The sequence below is a fragment of the Chroicocephalus ridibundus genome, chromosome 2, assembly GCF_963924245.1.
Source record: "Chroicocephalus ridibundus chromosome 2, bChrRid1.1, whole genome shotgun sequence".
Classification (NCBI taxonomy): Eukaryota; Metazoa; Chordata; class Aves; order Charadriiformes; family Laridae; genus Chroicocephalus; species Chroicocephalus ridibundus.
The window spans coordinates 62,436,986-62,454,643 of NC_086285.1; the positions used below are offsets into that span (position 1 = coordinate 62,436,986).

The following is a 17,658-nucleotide window of genomic DNA, read 5'->3' on the forward strand; positions in this document are numbered from 1 at the left end:
GTTGTGACGATGTCATAACTTGAATGACTATTTCCAAACATGGACAAGATAAGTGAACAAAAAGCAAAACTGATTTGTCTCTTTTGCTGCCATTTCCGCACACTGATAATGACATGTTTGGTCACCTTCTAGTCAATGACAGTCCTGAACTGAAGTGCAAGTATTTTCTTCAGGCAGAGATTTCCAATTAAGATCTGTTTTGCAATGCTTACATACCTGCAACATGCCATCCTCAACCTCCAAAATATCCTGAAAAGAAAGTCCAAGCTTACTGGCAGTTGAGGCAGTAAGACAAAAGGTTTTTCAGCTATCTTTCAAGAACTCTTCAATCTCAGATAATTGCTTGAATTTCTTTGAGACTTCTTGCACTCCATCTGAAATATCAGGTCAGGCCACTGTAATTTTTTGCTGCTATTCTTTATTTCTGTGACTTTTGCTGTTGGAGATGCATTACGCGGTATTATAAAATCTGAGGAGTAAGCAGTCAAATAATTTCAGATTTCTGATTTTCAGAGTCTTTGCTTTCTGAGTCTCCCTGCCATCTACTGAACTGTGCTGGCAAAGTTTTCACACACACCCAAAATTGGTCATCCTGTATTTGTTAAATCTAATGCCTACAGGGACTTTTAAGTGACATTAGCCCTCACTTCCTTCCCCCATACCACTGTTCTTTACAGTCACCATTACAATGAAGGGACAATGAGTTAAAATCATACACTTTATTACCAAGTAGCATTTATGCTGACACAGTATATAGTTTTTCAGATAACCAACATGTACATTTCTAGTCACATAATCACCTCTCCTGTACTTCTGAATCCCAAGAAGGCAGCAGATAATCCTTACTTTCCATTCCCTGGGGAGTCCCTCTTTACTTGCTTCGCTCTCCTTACAGCATTCATTTAAAATCACTTCAAATCCAGGAATCACACCTCATACTTCAAAATTTTAGGAAAAGTACTCTCGAAACTTCCATTTAAATCTTCATTGTTTCTCTGTGATAACCCAGTCTTCCAACTTTGGAATACCAAAACAAAGCTGGCAAACAATTCTAAAGCACTGGACTTAGATTTATTTCAGATTCATAAAGAAAGTAATTTTATACCATTAACTTGAAAAAATCAAGTGAAATATACGCCTTTCAACAAATAACTTAAGAATAAATGTTTTGGAACAGTTTTACTTTGCTCATTTCATTATGCAGCAGATATGGTACAAAACTGCCATAGAAACAGTGGTTTTGAAGTCTACTTACGCATCTTGCACAACTTTAGGTTAAACCCAAGCACTGAAGATTCAGAGCGCTTTAAACATGTTAAACAATATAGATAGGTAATAGCACAGACAAAATGCCAAAGTATCTGCCTATTTTATACACAGTTTTAAAAGCATCTCATGAAGTTGCATGAATTCCAACTGACACCATTTATTTCAAAATATGTTTATTGCAGAGTACTTTTTTCAAATAAATTTACAAGAAACAATATTATTCTTAGGACTGTGGAAAATGACTAGCATACCAAAGCTTAAGTCTTGGTTCCACTGATATCAATGCGATTTTTGCCACTGACTTCATTGATGCAAAGATTTCTTTTATCCACTCATTTTTCTATTAGATAAAAGCTGTAAAGGCCAGCTCAGATTTACAAAATAGCTATTTGAAAAATATTTCCATGAGGCACACATGCAATATGATGATGAGTTATCACAGATATCAAAACTACTGCTTTAGTACTATTCCATATGAAAGTCACAGATACATTGCAGCAAAAGCAAACCAGAACAGAGAGGAGAGCACCACTGTTAAACTTTGCTGAGTTCCTTCTTAAGGCTATGTAACTATGTTCTGGTAAGAAAGACATCAATACTTTCTTTTTGGTATTACTTTCCAGGGTAAATGTATGGTGTCATGTTTTTAACCAAGTTATTAAAATGCATTTCAAAATAAATGCTTCTGTACACGTGACTTGCTTCATAACTACAGATATGTTCCGAGAGCCACGATTTAGAGATGTGTAACATACAGATCTATAAAAACGTTTTAACATTCATGTAGTTAAGAGGTTTAGTGATGAGAATTATGACTTCTCAGTATGAACAGATTCGGTAATAATTATTCGTCTCATCTAGAGAAGCTGAAGACTACCTGGCTTTTCTTACTAAAAGCAGTGGCAAAGCACTTGACAGCTGAAGTGCATCTCACCACCAAGGTTCACATTTTTACGTTAAAGCCATAATCTGACAAAAATTTCGAAGCGCAGAGCTAAATATTATGTCATTAAAGCCTTTTAAGTTTTAAATTTCAAATCAGAGGTGCAAACGTGAAGTTTTAGCTATATTCATGTGCAACTGTGTTAATAGGTTTCAGCTTTATTCTATTTATTATCAACTAAATCACTTTGGTTTTCTGTAATGTTAGGTCTACCTATGGTATACCAACCGCGTGTACTCCAGTGTACGTCCACCTAACTATAAACTCTCAGCTCACTGGACGTGTGTGCCAGCTCTTGTCCAGAAGCTACCTTTGCAGTATAATTATGTGCAATCTCCCTAACTAGCTTGAAAACAGTACTATATTAACATGGTTTAGTTTCAAAACCAGAATTAGCCTTTGTCTGGCCACATTGAGCTGGCACTTGTCTGCAAGCACTGGAATAGATTCACTCCTCACAACAAAGGGACTGAAGAAATACATTCCTGGAAAGATGCTGAGCAACTTATTTCATCAGCTGAACTCAGCAAAGCGGTACACCTTGTAGAATCAAACATTAATTTGCTTAAGAAATTAAGGGCAATATAAGATATGTTAATTTATTTTTCATTTCCATTCACAAAATATTAAGCAAAAAAGGTGAAACCAATTTAAACAACTACATGCAAACTAAAAGCCTAAACACTTGAGGATTGAAAGTCCTTCTGGTAACTGTTTTATCTGAAACATATGCATTTCAAATGCTTAGAAACATGTAAGAGCGCATATTTTTTTAAAAGTGAAATAATAAGCTCCTACAAAAATAGGCAATAACAGCATGCATTTTAATTTTCAAAACATTTTGGGGAATAAATATGGTCTGCAAGGTTTGCTCCTCATTCCTTCACGTTTCACAAGGTGTTGAAGATGAAATGTAGCCACAGACGGCTTCACAGTTAAGGCTCAGGGTCATGTGCTAACTGTAAGTGAATCTAAGCATGGATAACTGCCTTCTTCCATTTCCTTGTCAACAAATCTTACACTACACCATAGTGAGCTGGCTGAAAATTAAATCAGCAACAGATAACAAGTCTTCTGCTAGATCTCTTTCTTCAGTATGCTAAACCCTTTTTAGCAGCAGCCTCCGAAGCTGTACAGGGCACTCACCTCTAGTGCTACATGTAGCCAGCCACAATGAACAAGAAACGGAGTGCATCGGCATCAAAGTTAATGAAGTTATTAATGTAAAAAACCTTCTCTTCAAGTGAACAGTTATTACTCAAATTCAGAGCTGTGCCACTTCTTCGAATCAGACCTACAATCTCCTCTCGCAGAGAGCTACTCACCTACCTTAACTCATCACCTGAAAACAACTCACCATCTATGAGACCAACTTTGGTATCTTTCACTGTTGAAACCATCATCCCATTTTGTACAAACAAAAAGCATTTCCCATACAACAGAGATCTTCCAGTGCCAAACATTTTAGACAGATTGTCTTATAAATTTTACAAATATTGTTCCAAATTCATAACACACTTAAACCAAACTCCACACATTCACCTTAAGCTTGCACAGTAGAGAAAAAGATTACAAACTCCCAGTAAAACCATGCAAAAAAAACCCCCAAATCATAAGACCATCAAACTAACATATCTAAATATAAATTAAACCAAACAGAACACCAAAATAATAAACAAAGTCTGATTTTGTTCAAGGTCTTGAATAACAAAGTATTAATTATTTTCCTGGGCTGTTTTTTTAGGGGTGGATTTTTTTTTGTTTTGCTTGGTTTTGGATTTTTTTTGTTTTGTTTGTTTGTTTTTGTTTTACACATCAAACTTGAGATAAAGCAAAATAAGTCTTAATTCTCCATCTTCCCCAAACCCTGGTTCTTCAGATAACAAAGGAAGTCTGTGCTCTTAATGGGCATTTAGTGTATATATTCTTAATTTTACCACATTAACACAAAAATTAATTAATAACATATGAAAACACTTTAAGAATATTCCCATCAGTACTTTTAACACAGATTATTTCTAGCCCATTTTAAGTTGTGTGGGACATGTCAAAATAAGTTTTTTTCGTTGTTCTTACTACCCCCAAAAATATATTTGATTACCAGTTCTCTCACTTTAAAGGCATCAATGCAAATCTACATCATTCTGACAGCACATCAGATAAAAAATTGCACCAAACCCAGGTTTAAAAAGCTATACTACTGTTAGGTATTATGTAGTTACATAAACTGTAAAAATGCCTAACTTTTAAAAGTATCACAACCAATCTAACTTTAGATGTTAAATCACTAATATGCTGAACAATTGATCATTTGACAGATAACCAAAAAATACCTCACACAATAATTTAGTATCTTCACCTCTAAGCTTCTGTATCATAATTCTACATCAATCACTTCAGTCCTGGACATCAAAGTAGTCAATTATCGGCTCTTCTTTTAATGGTTTGGATAAACCACTGGTTCCACAACTCCTGAAATTATAAGAATATTAGATGTTACTCACCCACATGAAAAAAATGATACAAAGTAAACGGAAATCATAAACTCCCATAATGTCTTGGCGTGCACATGCACACTGCATGGGTAAATGGCATGCATTTCTAAGTTATGTTTTAATGGAAGTACCTTAACGCTCCAGAAAGCCTTTGTTAACTGATTTTTGGAAACAAACATATACTTTATTAAACTAATGTACATCAATGTGTGGCTGAATTGATAGAATTTGTTTTGATGTTTTACCAGAAAATAACACTTACTGGTGATATTTACTACAAAAACGATACTGTACCGAAGACTAAATGTTCAACATGCCTTTTTAAAAGACAGAGCAAAAGAAATACTGTTGAAATGAGTTGATGACCAAATCTGCTCACTTTTAAAAGCCGGAGTAATACCAAATGGTAATACTAATACCAATGGTAATATCAAATCCAAACACTATAAAGATTTTTTCCATAAGACACTATGAGATCTTCTGGAAGATTTTGTAGAATTAACCACCTCTAAAGAAATTTCACTTCTAGTAATTAAAAATAAATGGCTAAAACCTTTTTTAAAATTTAATTTTACCATATAAGCCCCTTTCGTTAGGGTCACTGAAGACAGGAATCCCACAGAAGTGGAAATAAAGAGTAACAACCTTTTTAAAATTCACATTGAGTTACAGTCATTTTAGACATGTGTTATGCTCTAGATACTTAGTTCTGAAACAATTTAAATTTTCTCAGGACAGCCTACTTTGTACTCTAGCAGCACCTTAAACACCCAATAGCTATAATAATAATACTGCAGTAAGTTGTCCGTTTCTGCAAATGGTACTTCACAGAACACGATTTCAAATGTTAATTTGGAAATAACTTTGGGGAAAAACATTATGAAAGGTAAACTTGAACAAAGAATAAGATATCCATTATAAACATTCCTAATTATGAGATGGACTATAGGTACCTGAAGCTGGCTGGTCATACAAAGACCATTCTATTAAACTATTCACCAAGAAGCCTTATATATCCCATCTTCACTAGTTTTCACTATCTGAGAAAAATGATAATTCAGGTAGTACACAGTACACAGACAACTGTGTAATCTATCCAAATAAATAATATTATGCCAGTAATTACTCTTTTACACAGAAAAGTTAAAGGTAAAAAACATCCCAAAAACTCCAAAACAGCCATTTCTTCCTAACTGTCTAATCTTTATTAAAAAATAATACAAAAGTCCACAATATTTGTTATTTTACCACTCAAATATCACACAGTAAATCCAACATTTTTTTAGCACTTAATTTCAGGTTCTCTTCTGTGGAAAGAAAATCTTGGTGCAGGCTGCAAGCTCCAAAGCTGTGCGTGTGTTGGGAACAAAGAAACAGGGAGTATAAAGTTGAAGCTCAGGAACATTCTCCTCTGGTAACTCAGCACAAAATTGAAGAATACTCTTTTAAAAACAAATTCCTTACTTATCTGTTTGTTTGTAATGAGGAATAGGTGGTGGAGGCCTGCTCTGCATTTCTTTATCTAGCACAGAAGTTAAGGTATTGCTTGGACAAATGGATTTCCCTCTAGAAAAAGAAAAGAAAGGGTATTTAATTCCATAGGAAATTATATTTATTAAGGAGTGAGGGTAAAAGAGTTACGTTTGTAAATAGCAGTGCCGGTGTCAGAGTTTATACTTGTATACTTAAATCACCTATTCAAATATTTAATTTTCCACCCACAGAGAGCAATAGTGTGCAAAGTCCATTTTCATTACCGAGAACAAGATATCCAGTATTCTAAATGTCTCTTGATCGCTGTCTATAAAAGATGTACAAACAGCTTACTAGATTTAAGTATTGGTACCCAGACTCCTTCCTTTCTGCATGTGAAATGCACGACTCATTTCTACTATGAAGTGCACAGCATGATAAACTGTTAAAATACCAAAAATGCAATACTTGCGTTCTAGGGCAACATGTATCTGTCCTTTCGCAGAATGGATACTAGCTTAACTCAGTATCATGTGAACACAGTTCGCTGCATCTCCACAACGCGTTATCTAACGTTTTGGAAACACGTTCTTAAACTCTGGCAGTAAGTCATGTTAAACTTACACTTATCACTCTACTCAAACTAGCCCTGCTATGCAGTACTCTCCCAGTAACAATGCAGCAATACTGCCTCTTCCTTCTCAGCTAGCTCAGGCGAAAAAGATCAGGAAAATAACATTACACATTAGCAAACAAAAAATCAGCTCTTCCTGCCCTCCACACTAGTTACAATCTATTACGTGATCATGACCACGCAATGAAGCATCCCAATTGTGCTTGTACCATCTGCAATGCAAGGGCAACCCTGTGGCTGTGGAGCAGGGCAGGATAAGGTGACAATATAGGAAGACAGCATACTTCAGCATGCATAAACTCAACTTTACACTCAACTAGCACACTCAACTTCAGCGTGGCAATCCATGTCCAAAGGCTGCACTGGCTGGAGAAAGAGGAAGGATTTTAAAAAAAAATAATTACCAAAGACACTGTATAGGCTGTGGAGAGGTCTTAAAATTTCCTATAAATTCATGAGCCATTTTCAAGAGTGAGCTTGCTTTATTTCAACTTCCAGTCACTGTTATGATTTAAGTGCAAGACTGAAAAACCTTCCACTATCAGCATCTTCTCCATTCAAAGTTTCTTTTTAATCTTTTCCGGGGGCCAAATAAGCTGAATAAATTACAAATTCTTAAACCTTTTCAAGCTCAATTTCTTACCCTTCTTGAACTTTCCTCTATATCCATGCTACTGACATTTTAAGATCAAACTAGTTCTGGTACGCTAAACTGGATTGCTTTCCTATTTCTATCTGAGTAGTTTATATTGGATATTAGGAAAAATTTATTCACTGAAAGAGTTGTCAAGCATTGGAACAGGCTGCCCGTGGAAGTGGTTGAGTCACCATCCTTACAGGTATTTAAAAGACATGTAGACGTGGCACTTAGGGATATGGTTTAATGGTGGACTTGGTAATGTTAGGTTAACTGTTGAATTTGATGATCTTAAGAGTCTTTCCCAACCTAAACGATTCTATGTCATTCACTAAATAATGTTTCCTTCTTGTTCATTTTATTAATGATTTTTTAAATAAACTCTAGACCATAAGATTCTCTGTGTTTACTAATCACGTTGAACTCCTACCTTCAAGTTCATCTTGTTTCTTTCAAAATTACATTTCAAATAGCAAAAAATACTGCAAAACGATGGCTTGTACATTGTTATGATTCCAGAAGCGTACATGTGTTGAGTTTCATGCTTTGTCACATACTTGGTAATTCATATTTTTCCCCACCTCCCTCAGAGCTCTAAGGAGTTGAAATCTCACATCAGTACATAGATAAACACTAGTTCATTTCAGAGCTTAAAAAAAATTAAGTATTTGTCTTATTTCCGTCATATTTGAATTATTTCCATCATATCTTGTTTCCATCAGTTCTGAAAATATAATGGCCAATTCCTGTGATACAGTGGCAGTGCAGATGAAAAACTCCGCAACATTCGCAAGGTAAGTCAGAAGTCCACTAAATACGAAGCAATGATCCCTGACTCCATTTCAGTATTGTTTTAAACTGAGTACTGACAGGCTGTTCACATGAACTGCAAAGTCTTGCAAACACAGGTCACCAATTCAAGCCACGGAGGCTTTAGAGACAAAAATCTACCAACTCACTCTCAAGCAAAACGTACACCACTTCCTATATACCTTGGTGACACACAGGTCAACTGACTCCAATCTCCCCACAATTCTGTGAATATTTCTATTAATTGTTTTTTTTAAAAAAAAAAGAAGTGTCTCCAAAAGCTGATACAGTTTGGGTAGAATAATGAAGCAAGTGGCCCCCAAACAATCTCCTGATTGTCTAGACTTCATATATTCTATGTTATAAGCCGTCAAGAGGCAACACATACTATTCTCAGGGCAAACAATGTCAAGACTGAAGGAAAAATAGTAAGAAGGAGATGCAGCTCTTTTCTGGAGCAGGACTGCTGTTAAAACCACCTTGGCTGGTGACCTGTAGAATTACTTGTGCTTAAATTGCTCAAAAAGCTTTAGAGGTTAGAGGTGTTGAGCTGTACTCATTGGAAAAGGCTTTTATGATTGCAAAGGGGTTGGTGAGGAAGTTAGCTCTTTCCTCATGGCAGAGAAGATAATTCCTAGAGAGTGAAGGGTAGAATAAAAGACCTTGAAGTGATAGAGTGTTTACCTTCACCTTCAGGAAGTCATCAGAACTTCTGCAAATTGGAAGTGAAGTTATTCCAGATACCAGAAAGGCTGCAGAGACAGTTAACTTACTAAGTAAAATGAACTTGTACCTGGAGATCAAGTAGTGAAATGTGTCCAGAGAAACTTAAAGAAGTCAAAGTATAATTCTGTTTCCTTAGAGCATATAATTTCCTTTCAAGTCTGCCACTGGGATTGACGGTTTTTACCTTCTGTGATGCAACTGATCCGATAAGGGTGTTCCATGTAGTTACAGGGGGTTTAATTTCTTTAGGTGTTTGTTTCTGCTAGTCTTGTGCAGCCTGCAGCTAGGTAACCATTCCTGAACTGTCTCCAGACTGACTTTATTGAAAGGAAACAAAATCCTGGGTGAAGAATAATAATAATAGAGAACACATCTATGAGACTGCGGCAGGATGCGGTTTTCTCAATGAGAACAGCATTCAGGGACCCTGTCACCTTCCTAAAACCTCCCTTGTTTGTGAGGAGAGACTGACACTACTGTTCTTCCTGGATGGACCAGGAAAAGGATGGGTCTTACAGGGACAAATGTTCTCAAAAACACTTCCAGGGTGTCTCAAGTTCACACAAGCTGTTTAAACACTGGTCGTTGCATAAAAACAAGGAGACACCTCTTAACAGGCTCTGGCATCCAGAGTTATTCATAGGAGAAATAAATCCATATGAGTAAAAGACTTCAAGAAACCACTGACAGGTAGACTGAAGCACATGCGTCAACTTGGAGACAAAGGCCTTCCCCTTTTCACCATACCAGCCTGGACATTACCTTTGAACCTGGTTCAGAAGGAATCTGGTATTGCAACTGCTCAAAAGATGGTGACTGCAAAGATGGCCAACAGGGAAGCATGAAGAGAAGCACTTGCAAGGATTCACTCAGAGTCGGTCTTATACTTCAAATGACACTAGAACTGTAATTCAGATCAACATTGACAGTCAACACTGGGAATGCTCTCTATGTGGTTAGACAATGGCAATGCTGTACATCAATGATTCTAATCCAGCTAATATGACCAGCTCTTGCTGATGTGGTGGAATGATGATGGAGGCAGGGGCTGAGGGCAAAGCAGATTTGTGGTGTTTGCTCCTAGAGATCCAGAAGGGGAAGAAGTCTGGTTGGAGGAAGCTTTCTTAGCACCAAGGAGACTTTCTCACTCCTCTGACCAACCTGTATGGTGATGTTACCATTTCAATGACACAACAACGGTGTGTGAAGAGGAAGAATGGCCTCTCTGCCTAGCATCATTTTGAATTATCTATACTCGGAAGTGCTCATAATGGAATTCCACAGGGAATGCTGAAAACAGAATAAAACAAAATGCAAACCACTTGAACTTTCTGGTGACTACTAGCCCCTGGACTTGAAGAAGCAACAGCTTCTTCAGCAGCGAAATACTCAAAAATACCATCCTGGACCTTGAGCTATCACTTGTCTGAGGCTTCAGTGTTTTTTATGTCTCAAAGAAGTGGCAAATAAAGAAACAATGAAAAGAAGCTTTGGATGAATCCACTGAAATAAGAAACATTGCTATGCAGATGAAGAATATTCTTAGTAGACCACCTGGTGTCTGTAAAACTCGCAGTGGTCGAACAGCAGCATGAGTGTTTTGCATGGTACACTGTTCCCTGGACAAGGGAAGGAGCAAGTGTCAATCTCTCCTAAAACCACAGAGGAAGGCCTCCCATTCTCAAGTTGCAGGATACGTCTTTGTTTCTAAAGCATAGTCACCTGTCCTGCACTATTCTCTGACACTTTATCCTCTTCACTAATTTCTCATCCTGCCCGCACCTCCCCCCCGTCCCAATTTATTTATTTTTCTTAAATAAGCTTTTTCAAATACGTTTTCTTTCTCACCTTCCTTTACTACAAACCAAAAGAGTACCTTAAATTGTTTCATGGAAACACAAAGGGGTATCAAAATTGTACTCCATGTGTCTGAAGAAATCAAGGTTGTAGCTAAGCTACCAACCCAAGAACAGGCTCAGGAGCAGCTCATGGCATTCCAGTAGCACAGAAGGTGACAGTTTTTTATAACTACAGTCGGTATCTACAGGTGAAAACAACTGATTGCCAAAGAACCACAATCTGACAGTCCTAAACTAAATATGCTGCCCAGTGAGCAGCAGAATCAAGGAAGCCTTCCCATCCTATGGCTCCACTGCAATCACCTTGCTTTTCCCCCAGCTATACTCCCTTCATTTCCTTTTCTAATATGAACTGCTTTCTGTGGGTCTTCTCCAAGTATTTCCAGTTTTGCTTAGAAATCTCTTCAATTTGCAGAAATTCCAGGAGTATGCTCTGTGGCAGGTTGTCCTGGTTTGGGGTGGAGCAGAGCCAACCTTCTGTTCAGTGGGAGAGGCTTTTCCTCTTACTTCTTGTTGTGGCAACCAGGGTCAGCTGGCTGGTTGGTTGCCCTGTGGAGGGGTTGCACCTGTGGGGAGGAGTGGACAGGTCAGGTGCCCCAAAACACCAATTGGGTATTCCATCCCATCTGCCACGCTCCGTATAAAAGCTGAGGGAGCAAAGGGTTGCCACTTTCTCCAATGTCTGAGGATGATCCTGTCAGTTTGTCTACCTTTGATCCCAATCCATGGGTTCCTCAATGAAGATCCAGAATCCAGTTCCCATCCATCACTGAATCCAGTCTGGAACTTTACCAATGCTGGCTGGTGACATCTCCCTGGGAGCTTGATATGGTTTTGTATATATTTGTATACATTACATCTACTTCATTATTTCCTTTTTATTTTATTGTTAGTATTTCATTAAAGTAGTTTAGTTTTGTTCTAAACTCATAACTCTCTTTATCTCTCTTCTTCCTCTCCTTGGAATGAGAGGTGGGGGAGAGCATCTGTTGTCTTGTCATTGGCCAACCTGGCCAAAACCATGACACAGGTTCAGATAGATGGAGAACAAGTAAGTTCCAATACCAGAATTTTTCAAAGAGGGTGCAGATTTAGGTATGACTTCTCAACCCAGCTACTGATTTTCATGAAATTTTATGAAATTTCTTATCTTTGATTCCTCTATCAAATTTAGCTGATGGCAAAAGGATGAAAAGTTACTGCTAAGATGAACAGAGGACAGCCTTGCAAAACCTTTTCTTAGCTTTTCCAATTGGGTTTTCTTCTTTGAAGATTTACTTGACTAGTGGAAGTAGAAGCCTATGAAATTATCAATTTAAAAACTGCTTTAAAAAAATTCTACTGGAAGTTACTGTTGCAAATTGCATTATAAATGAACTCATTTGAGTAAGTGATAAAAACATACAGTTATTTAAACTATAGTTAATAGACTTGAAAACAATGATGAATTACATACTTCACTGCAGTGATAACAACATTACGCTTTGGTTCGTTGTCATAGCTCACACTTTCAATGCCATAAACCTGAGCTAATTCATGGATGATTCTGCGGTGATCTCTGTTCATTGGTGGGTAACAATGGCTCTTCTTTGTATTCTTGCCCTGAATTCAAGAGAAAAGGTTTTTTTTAAAAAAAAAAAGTAGTACAGTTTTCCTTGGGGGGGGTGGGGGGGGCAGAGGGAAGAAAACAAGAAAAAAGAAAGTGCTTATACCTCTAAAATTTTGCTGCTATGACAAAATTAGTACCACAAATTGCTAATACCTCAGTACTGACAGAAAGCTCATCTAAAAATGTCCATTTCCCCAAAATTAAATTACATGTCTTCTATTGTTTCCATCACTTCAAAGTATACACACACACGTATCTTTTAAGTTTGAAATACAAATCCCAAATTCATCCATTCTATTTGTATCCCAAAGAAGCACTATAAAATGATTTTTTCTAAATTTTTATTTTTCAGAATGATCTGCCCATTTTGAATTACATCTAATTTTATTTTCAGACTGGCTTTACAATGCACATACTGCACATAGCTACATTAATTTCTCACTTCCCTCTACCAAAGAAGCTATTTATCTGCAAAATCTGTCATGCAATGGCATCAATAGACTTTTTATTAAATAAAAACAAAACTGTAGTTTTAATTTCAGTTAAAGAGTGATAATGATTGACTCTACACTGATTGCTATATAAACAGTAAAAGAGCAAACAAAAAGCAGGGCCCTATGAGCCCTGTCCTAATGGACTGGGTGGCTTCGTAACAGCAAGTGTGGGTGAGGATGAGACACTCAGTGCTTCAGTCTGCTTCAGGGACTCAAGATGCTGCTTCAGCTTTTGCCTTGGTTGTCACCAACAAAGTCTTCTAGGTCTTGGGGTCTACAGGCAGGGTTGAAGGGGAAGACAAACTACTAGTAGCAGAATAAGCTTGAGTCAAGGATTTCTAGAGAAATCCCAACCTATACAAGTTCCTGGCAGTGCATTTAAAGGCTCTGAGAAACCAGGATGATCTATCATCTCTGAAAGTTTGTAGAGAACGGGGTAGGAACCCTATGAACTAGAGAAAGGTAATGTTTGTAATTATGTTAAAAAAACCAACCAACAACCCCAAAACCAAAAACGCAACCCAAGAACTAGAGGTTGATCAGCTACCCTTCAAAGCCTGAGGGGAAAAAAAAAATAATCATAGAGCAAGTCCTTTTAGAAGCCATTTTTAGGTACATGAAGGAGAAGGTCCCTGGGAGTAGTCAATGTGGATTTACAAAAGGTCGGTCACCTAAATTAATGTAAAGACCATATGTAATAGAGCAAGATGTACATCAGAGGTACATTGTAGCTATCCTGTAAATAGAGGGTTAATATCTGTCTTCCCTTAGATTGTAAAATAGCTAACTTATGAATACTAACTGGACCAGAAACTCTGGTCAATCTTGTCCATAAGTCTTCAGGGTAATCGCATGCTGTCAGGATATAATCTTTACTCGACAATAAATATAATAAACCTTCCACCTATCACAACACTTCCAGCACACAGACAAGCATTTGAATGAAGAAAACTCTACAGATTCTGTACCTACTTATGATGACTAGTCACACTTGCTTTAAAAAAGCGGTGATGGCTCCACTCTCAGAAAAACATCAGAATATCTATCCGTATGCAGAGAGAGCTGGATGATACGTTTCCTGTCTTGTCTGCTTACATATATCAACAATGACAACTCTGCTATGCTAGATGAGTACATGCTGACGAGTCTAGAGGAACAGATGTTCATGAGGCAAGCAAAGTCATAAAATGATAAATAAAGCTGAACCACATTAATGCTAAAACTTCTAAATATCAAAATCCTTTTTATTACTCATTTATTCAATTAAGCTGAAGTTGGTATCTCCAAAGGCACAATGCAAAAAAGAAAACAGTCAAAATGAAATGTGTAAGCATAAGTAATCAGTATGAAAGACATAGTACTGATATAGGCAGAGTAACCTGAACGCCTGATAGACTAGCATGCAAAATACATTTAATACAACCAAGTAAAGCTCTACATTCAGAAACAAAGAAAATGAGCCACAACTTTAGTCAGAAAGGATTTATGAGTCATGATAAATAACTGAACAGACTCAAGCATAAGGAAGACTTAGGAATCATGGCAGAACAACAACTGAAAACCGTCTCCTTGCATAATGCCATGTCAAACATATTAATCCAATCTTTGCCTCCATAAAAAGGGGGAGTTCACTTGTCAGGTTGGACACAGGCCTGAATGAGACATGCCCAAGACAACATAAATACCTGTGGGTTGCAAGATGAAACAAGGGAGAAAATAAAAAGAAAAGGTATGCAAGACGATGAATTGAGCAGAAGACCAGGTTAACTTTACCTTGCAAGGGACATGTTCCCTTTTACACCATACACGCCACCATTTAGAAGGAAAAGAAAGTCAAACCATGGCCTACACACATGCTGTCACCCCCATCTTCAATGTGAAAGGAGGACACACAGATCTACAGGCTAGTCAGCCTCACCTCGACCCCTGGGAAAGTGAAGGAGCAGCTCAACCTGGAACGCACTTCCAGATTCATTCCTTCCACAAAGGACAAGAAACTCCTCAGGAGCAGTCAGCATGGCTTCAACGAGGGGAAGTCATCCTTGACCAACTTGGTAGACTTCTATGATAAACTGACATGCCTGCTAGATGAGGGGAGAGGAGTGGCTAGTTTCTCCCAGGCCTTCAGTAAGGTCTCTGACACTGTCTCCCATTAAGAGCCCCACAGCCAGTCAGGCTGTTGCTGCAGGGGCTGGCTGAGCAGACAGTGAGGTGGATTCAAAACTGGCTGGGCCCTAAGGGTGATGATGAGCGGCACAAAGTCTAGTTGGAGGCCTGTAACCAGTGTACCTTGGGGGAGAGAAGGGAGGCTGCATACTCAGTCCAGTCCTGTTTAACATCTTCGTGATGTTCATTTCATGTTCATTAGTGATGTGCATGATGGGGCAGAGTATACCCTCAGTGAGTTTGCCGATAACACAAAGTTGGGAGGATTGACTGATATAGGCCAGAGGGGCATACTGCCATCCAGGGTGGAGAAGTGGGCTGACAGAAACTTCATGAAGTTCAGCAAGGAGAGGTGCAAAGTCCTGAACCTTGTGAGGAACAACCACACACACCAGTATATGCTGGGTGCCACCCAGCTGGAAGACAACTCAGCAGAAAAGGACCTGGGGGTCCTGGTGGAAACCAAGTTGAACATGAGCCAGTGATGTACCCATGTGGCAGAGAAGGCTAACGGTATCCTGGTCTGCATTAGGCATTGCTGCAAGCCGAGGGAGGTGCTCCTTCCCTTCTACTCAGCACTGGTGAGGCCACACCTGGAGTACTGTGTCCAATTCTGAGTTCCCCAGTACAAGACAAGCATGGACATACTGGAGAGAGTCCAGTGAAGGGCCACAAAGTTGCTTAAAGGACTGGAGCATCTCTCCATTGAGGAAAGGCTGAGAGAGTTGGGACTGTTCAGCCTGGAGAAGAGAATGCTCAGGGGCGATCCTATCAATGTGTATAATTACATGAAGGGAGGGTGTATGGAAGATGGAGCCAAGCTCTTTTCCATGGTGCCCAGTAGCAGGACCAGAGGCAAGGGGCACAAACTGAAACCCAGGAGGTTCTCTCTGAACATCAGGAAACACTTTTTTTACTGTGAGGATGACTGAGCACTGGCACTGGTTGCCCAGGGAGATTGTGGCCTCTCCATCCTTGAAAAGACTCAAAAGCCATTTGGACACAGTACCGGGCCAGCTGGCTCTAGGTGGCCATGCTTGAGCAGGGGGGTTGTACATGATGACCTCCAGAGGTCCCTTCCAACCTCAAACATTCTGTGATTCGTTGAAACAGCTACATCCTCGTCTAGCAGGGCACAAGCCAATCTACTGTTATCAAAGGAAGGGCTCACATGCAGAAGCACGGGAATTCTGTAATCAATGAATGGGTGTCTAAACAGAAAACTGGTAATCAGGAATCTAAACAGTTAAAGAACAAATCTGACAGCCTTGTGAAAGTTAGGCTGTCATCTAAGAAGGAGGAGGACTACCTCACACACTGGCAAATGCAGGAAGGTATCTGCAAATTTGTGAGCATGTTCCACTACAGGGATCAGAAAGACCTAGGCTTTCCTCCTCAAAGTCTGAACCTTTAAACACCATCTTTGATAATTAATACTTTATTAATGGAGATCCAAAAATTAATGATAATCCATTGATACATTAAAGCTTAGCACTAGTTGAATCTTTAAATAAAGCTTGGCTGTCACCAAAGTGATCCTGCTGTAGATCCACTAAAGTGAACTATGTCTCCTAAAAATTTTGTTCTATGTATAATTAAAATGTGCACTCTATTGGAGCCCAAGCAGATCTAGTGTCAACTCATAACTATTAGTATTAATAAAGTTTAGTAATACCAAACTCCCCCCAAACAAAACTGTTTGTTACCATAACTCATACAGAATATCTGAATACTGACCTTATTCACAGCTTCCACAAGCATTCTCATTTCCTTCTCAATATCACTCACAAATTTTAAATCCTTCCTGCAAGAACAGCATTCTAGGTAAATGAGGCAAGAGAATGTACAAAGATACAATATCTTCATCTTTTGTAACATTATTTTCAACAAGAACAAAATTAAATAACTAAATTGACAGCATCAGGAGTGAGAGCACATTTTGATTTATATATTACATTATTTAAATTTAAAAAATGTTAGTATGTCATCACTGTTACAAAAATCAAGAATTATTTTCCCCTCAACCCTTGGAACCCAGCATAAAATTCTATGATACAACTCTACTGTCTGACAATCCAATTCTACATTTTCAAATCGATAATGTAGATTTTAATGTTGACATTTCAGTGTTTTTAAATTACTTGTCATTAAGGCAATTGACTTAATTAGAATACACGATTAGACACAAGAATGGGGACTGGGTAAACAGAGTGGAGTTCTTTTCCAAGACAGAGCATAAGTGCATTGACTTTGGTCTTCAACTTATCTAGCATAACAAATTAAAAAAGAACAAAAGCAGAAGCGTAAGGCTACTTGCAAGCAAAATAAATTATTCTTGATATAAGCCATTAAGGACTTTTTAAAATTATTTTTTTAACTTTGCTTAATCATAGTAGGTCAAGTCTTTCATATAAGGGTGACCTTTGCACAGGTAAACTAACTCCTTTTTATTTGTTAGGGCACCATCCCCATGGGGAAAAAAGGCTGCCTGAAGATTTCATATCTCAAAGCTGGTTAGTAGTAAATAACCTTATTTCTTCAAA

The 17,658-nt window shown here is 38.1% G+C and overlaps 1 protein-coding gene across 4 annotated transcripts in view; it reads right to left on the reverse strand.

Moving 5' to 3' along the window:
- Positions 1 to 704: 704 nt before the first annotated feature.
- NFX1 (nuclear transcription factor, X-box binding 1) overlaps positions 705 to 17,658 on the reverse strand; it is a 79,458-nt gene continuing 62,504 nt past the window's right edge. Inside the window, exons 21-25 of one of the 4 annotated variants that reach the window (XR_010069900.1) lie at positions 16,853 to 16,919; positions 12,303 to 12,448; positions 9,750 to 9,891; positions 6,172 to 6,273; positions 4,656 to 4,684 (exon numbers count right to left, since the gene is read on the reverse strand). Coding sequence is in view for 1 of the 4 variants with exons in the window: in XM_063325667.1 (XP_063181737.1) it covers positions 4,609 to 4,684; positions 6,172 to 6,273; positions 12,303 to 12,448; positions 16,853 to 16,919 (391 nt within the window). In the remaining 3 variants the exon portion in view is untranslated. Of the gene's footprint in view, positions 4,685 to 6,171; positions 6,274 to 8,616; positions 9,328 to 9,749; positions 9,892 to 12,302; positions 12,449 to 16,852; positions 16,920 to 17,658 lie in introns of those variants that run through there. The other 3 variants (XM_063325667.1, XR_010069901.1, XR_010069902.1) reach the window with 3 other exon arrangements.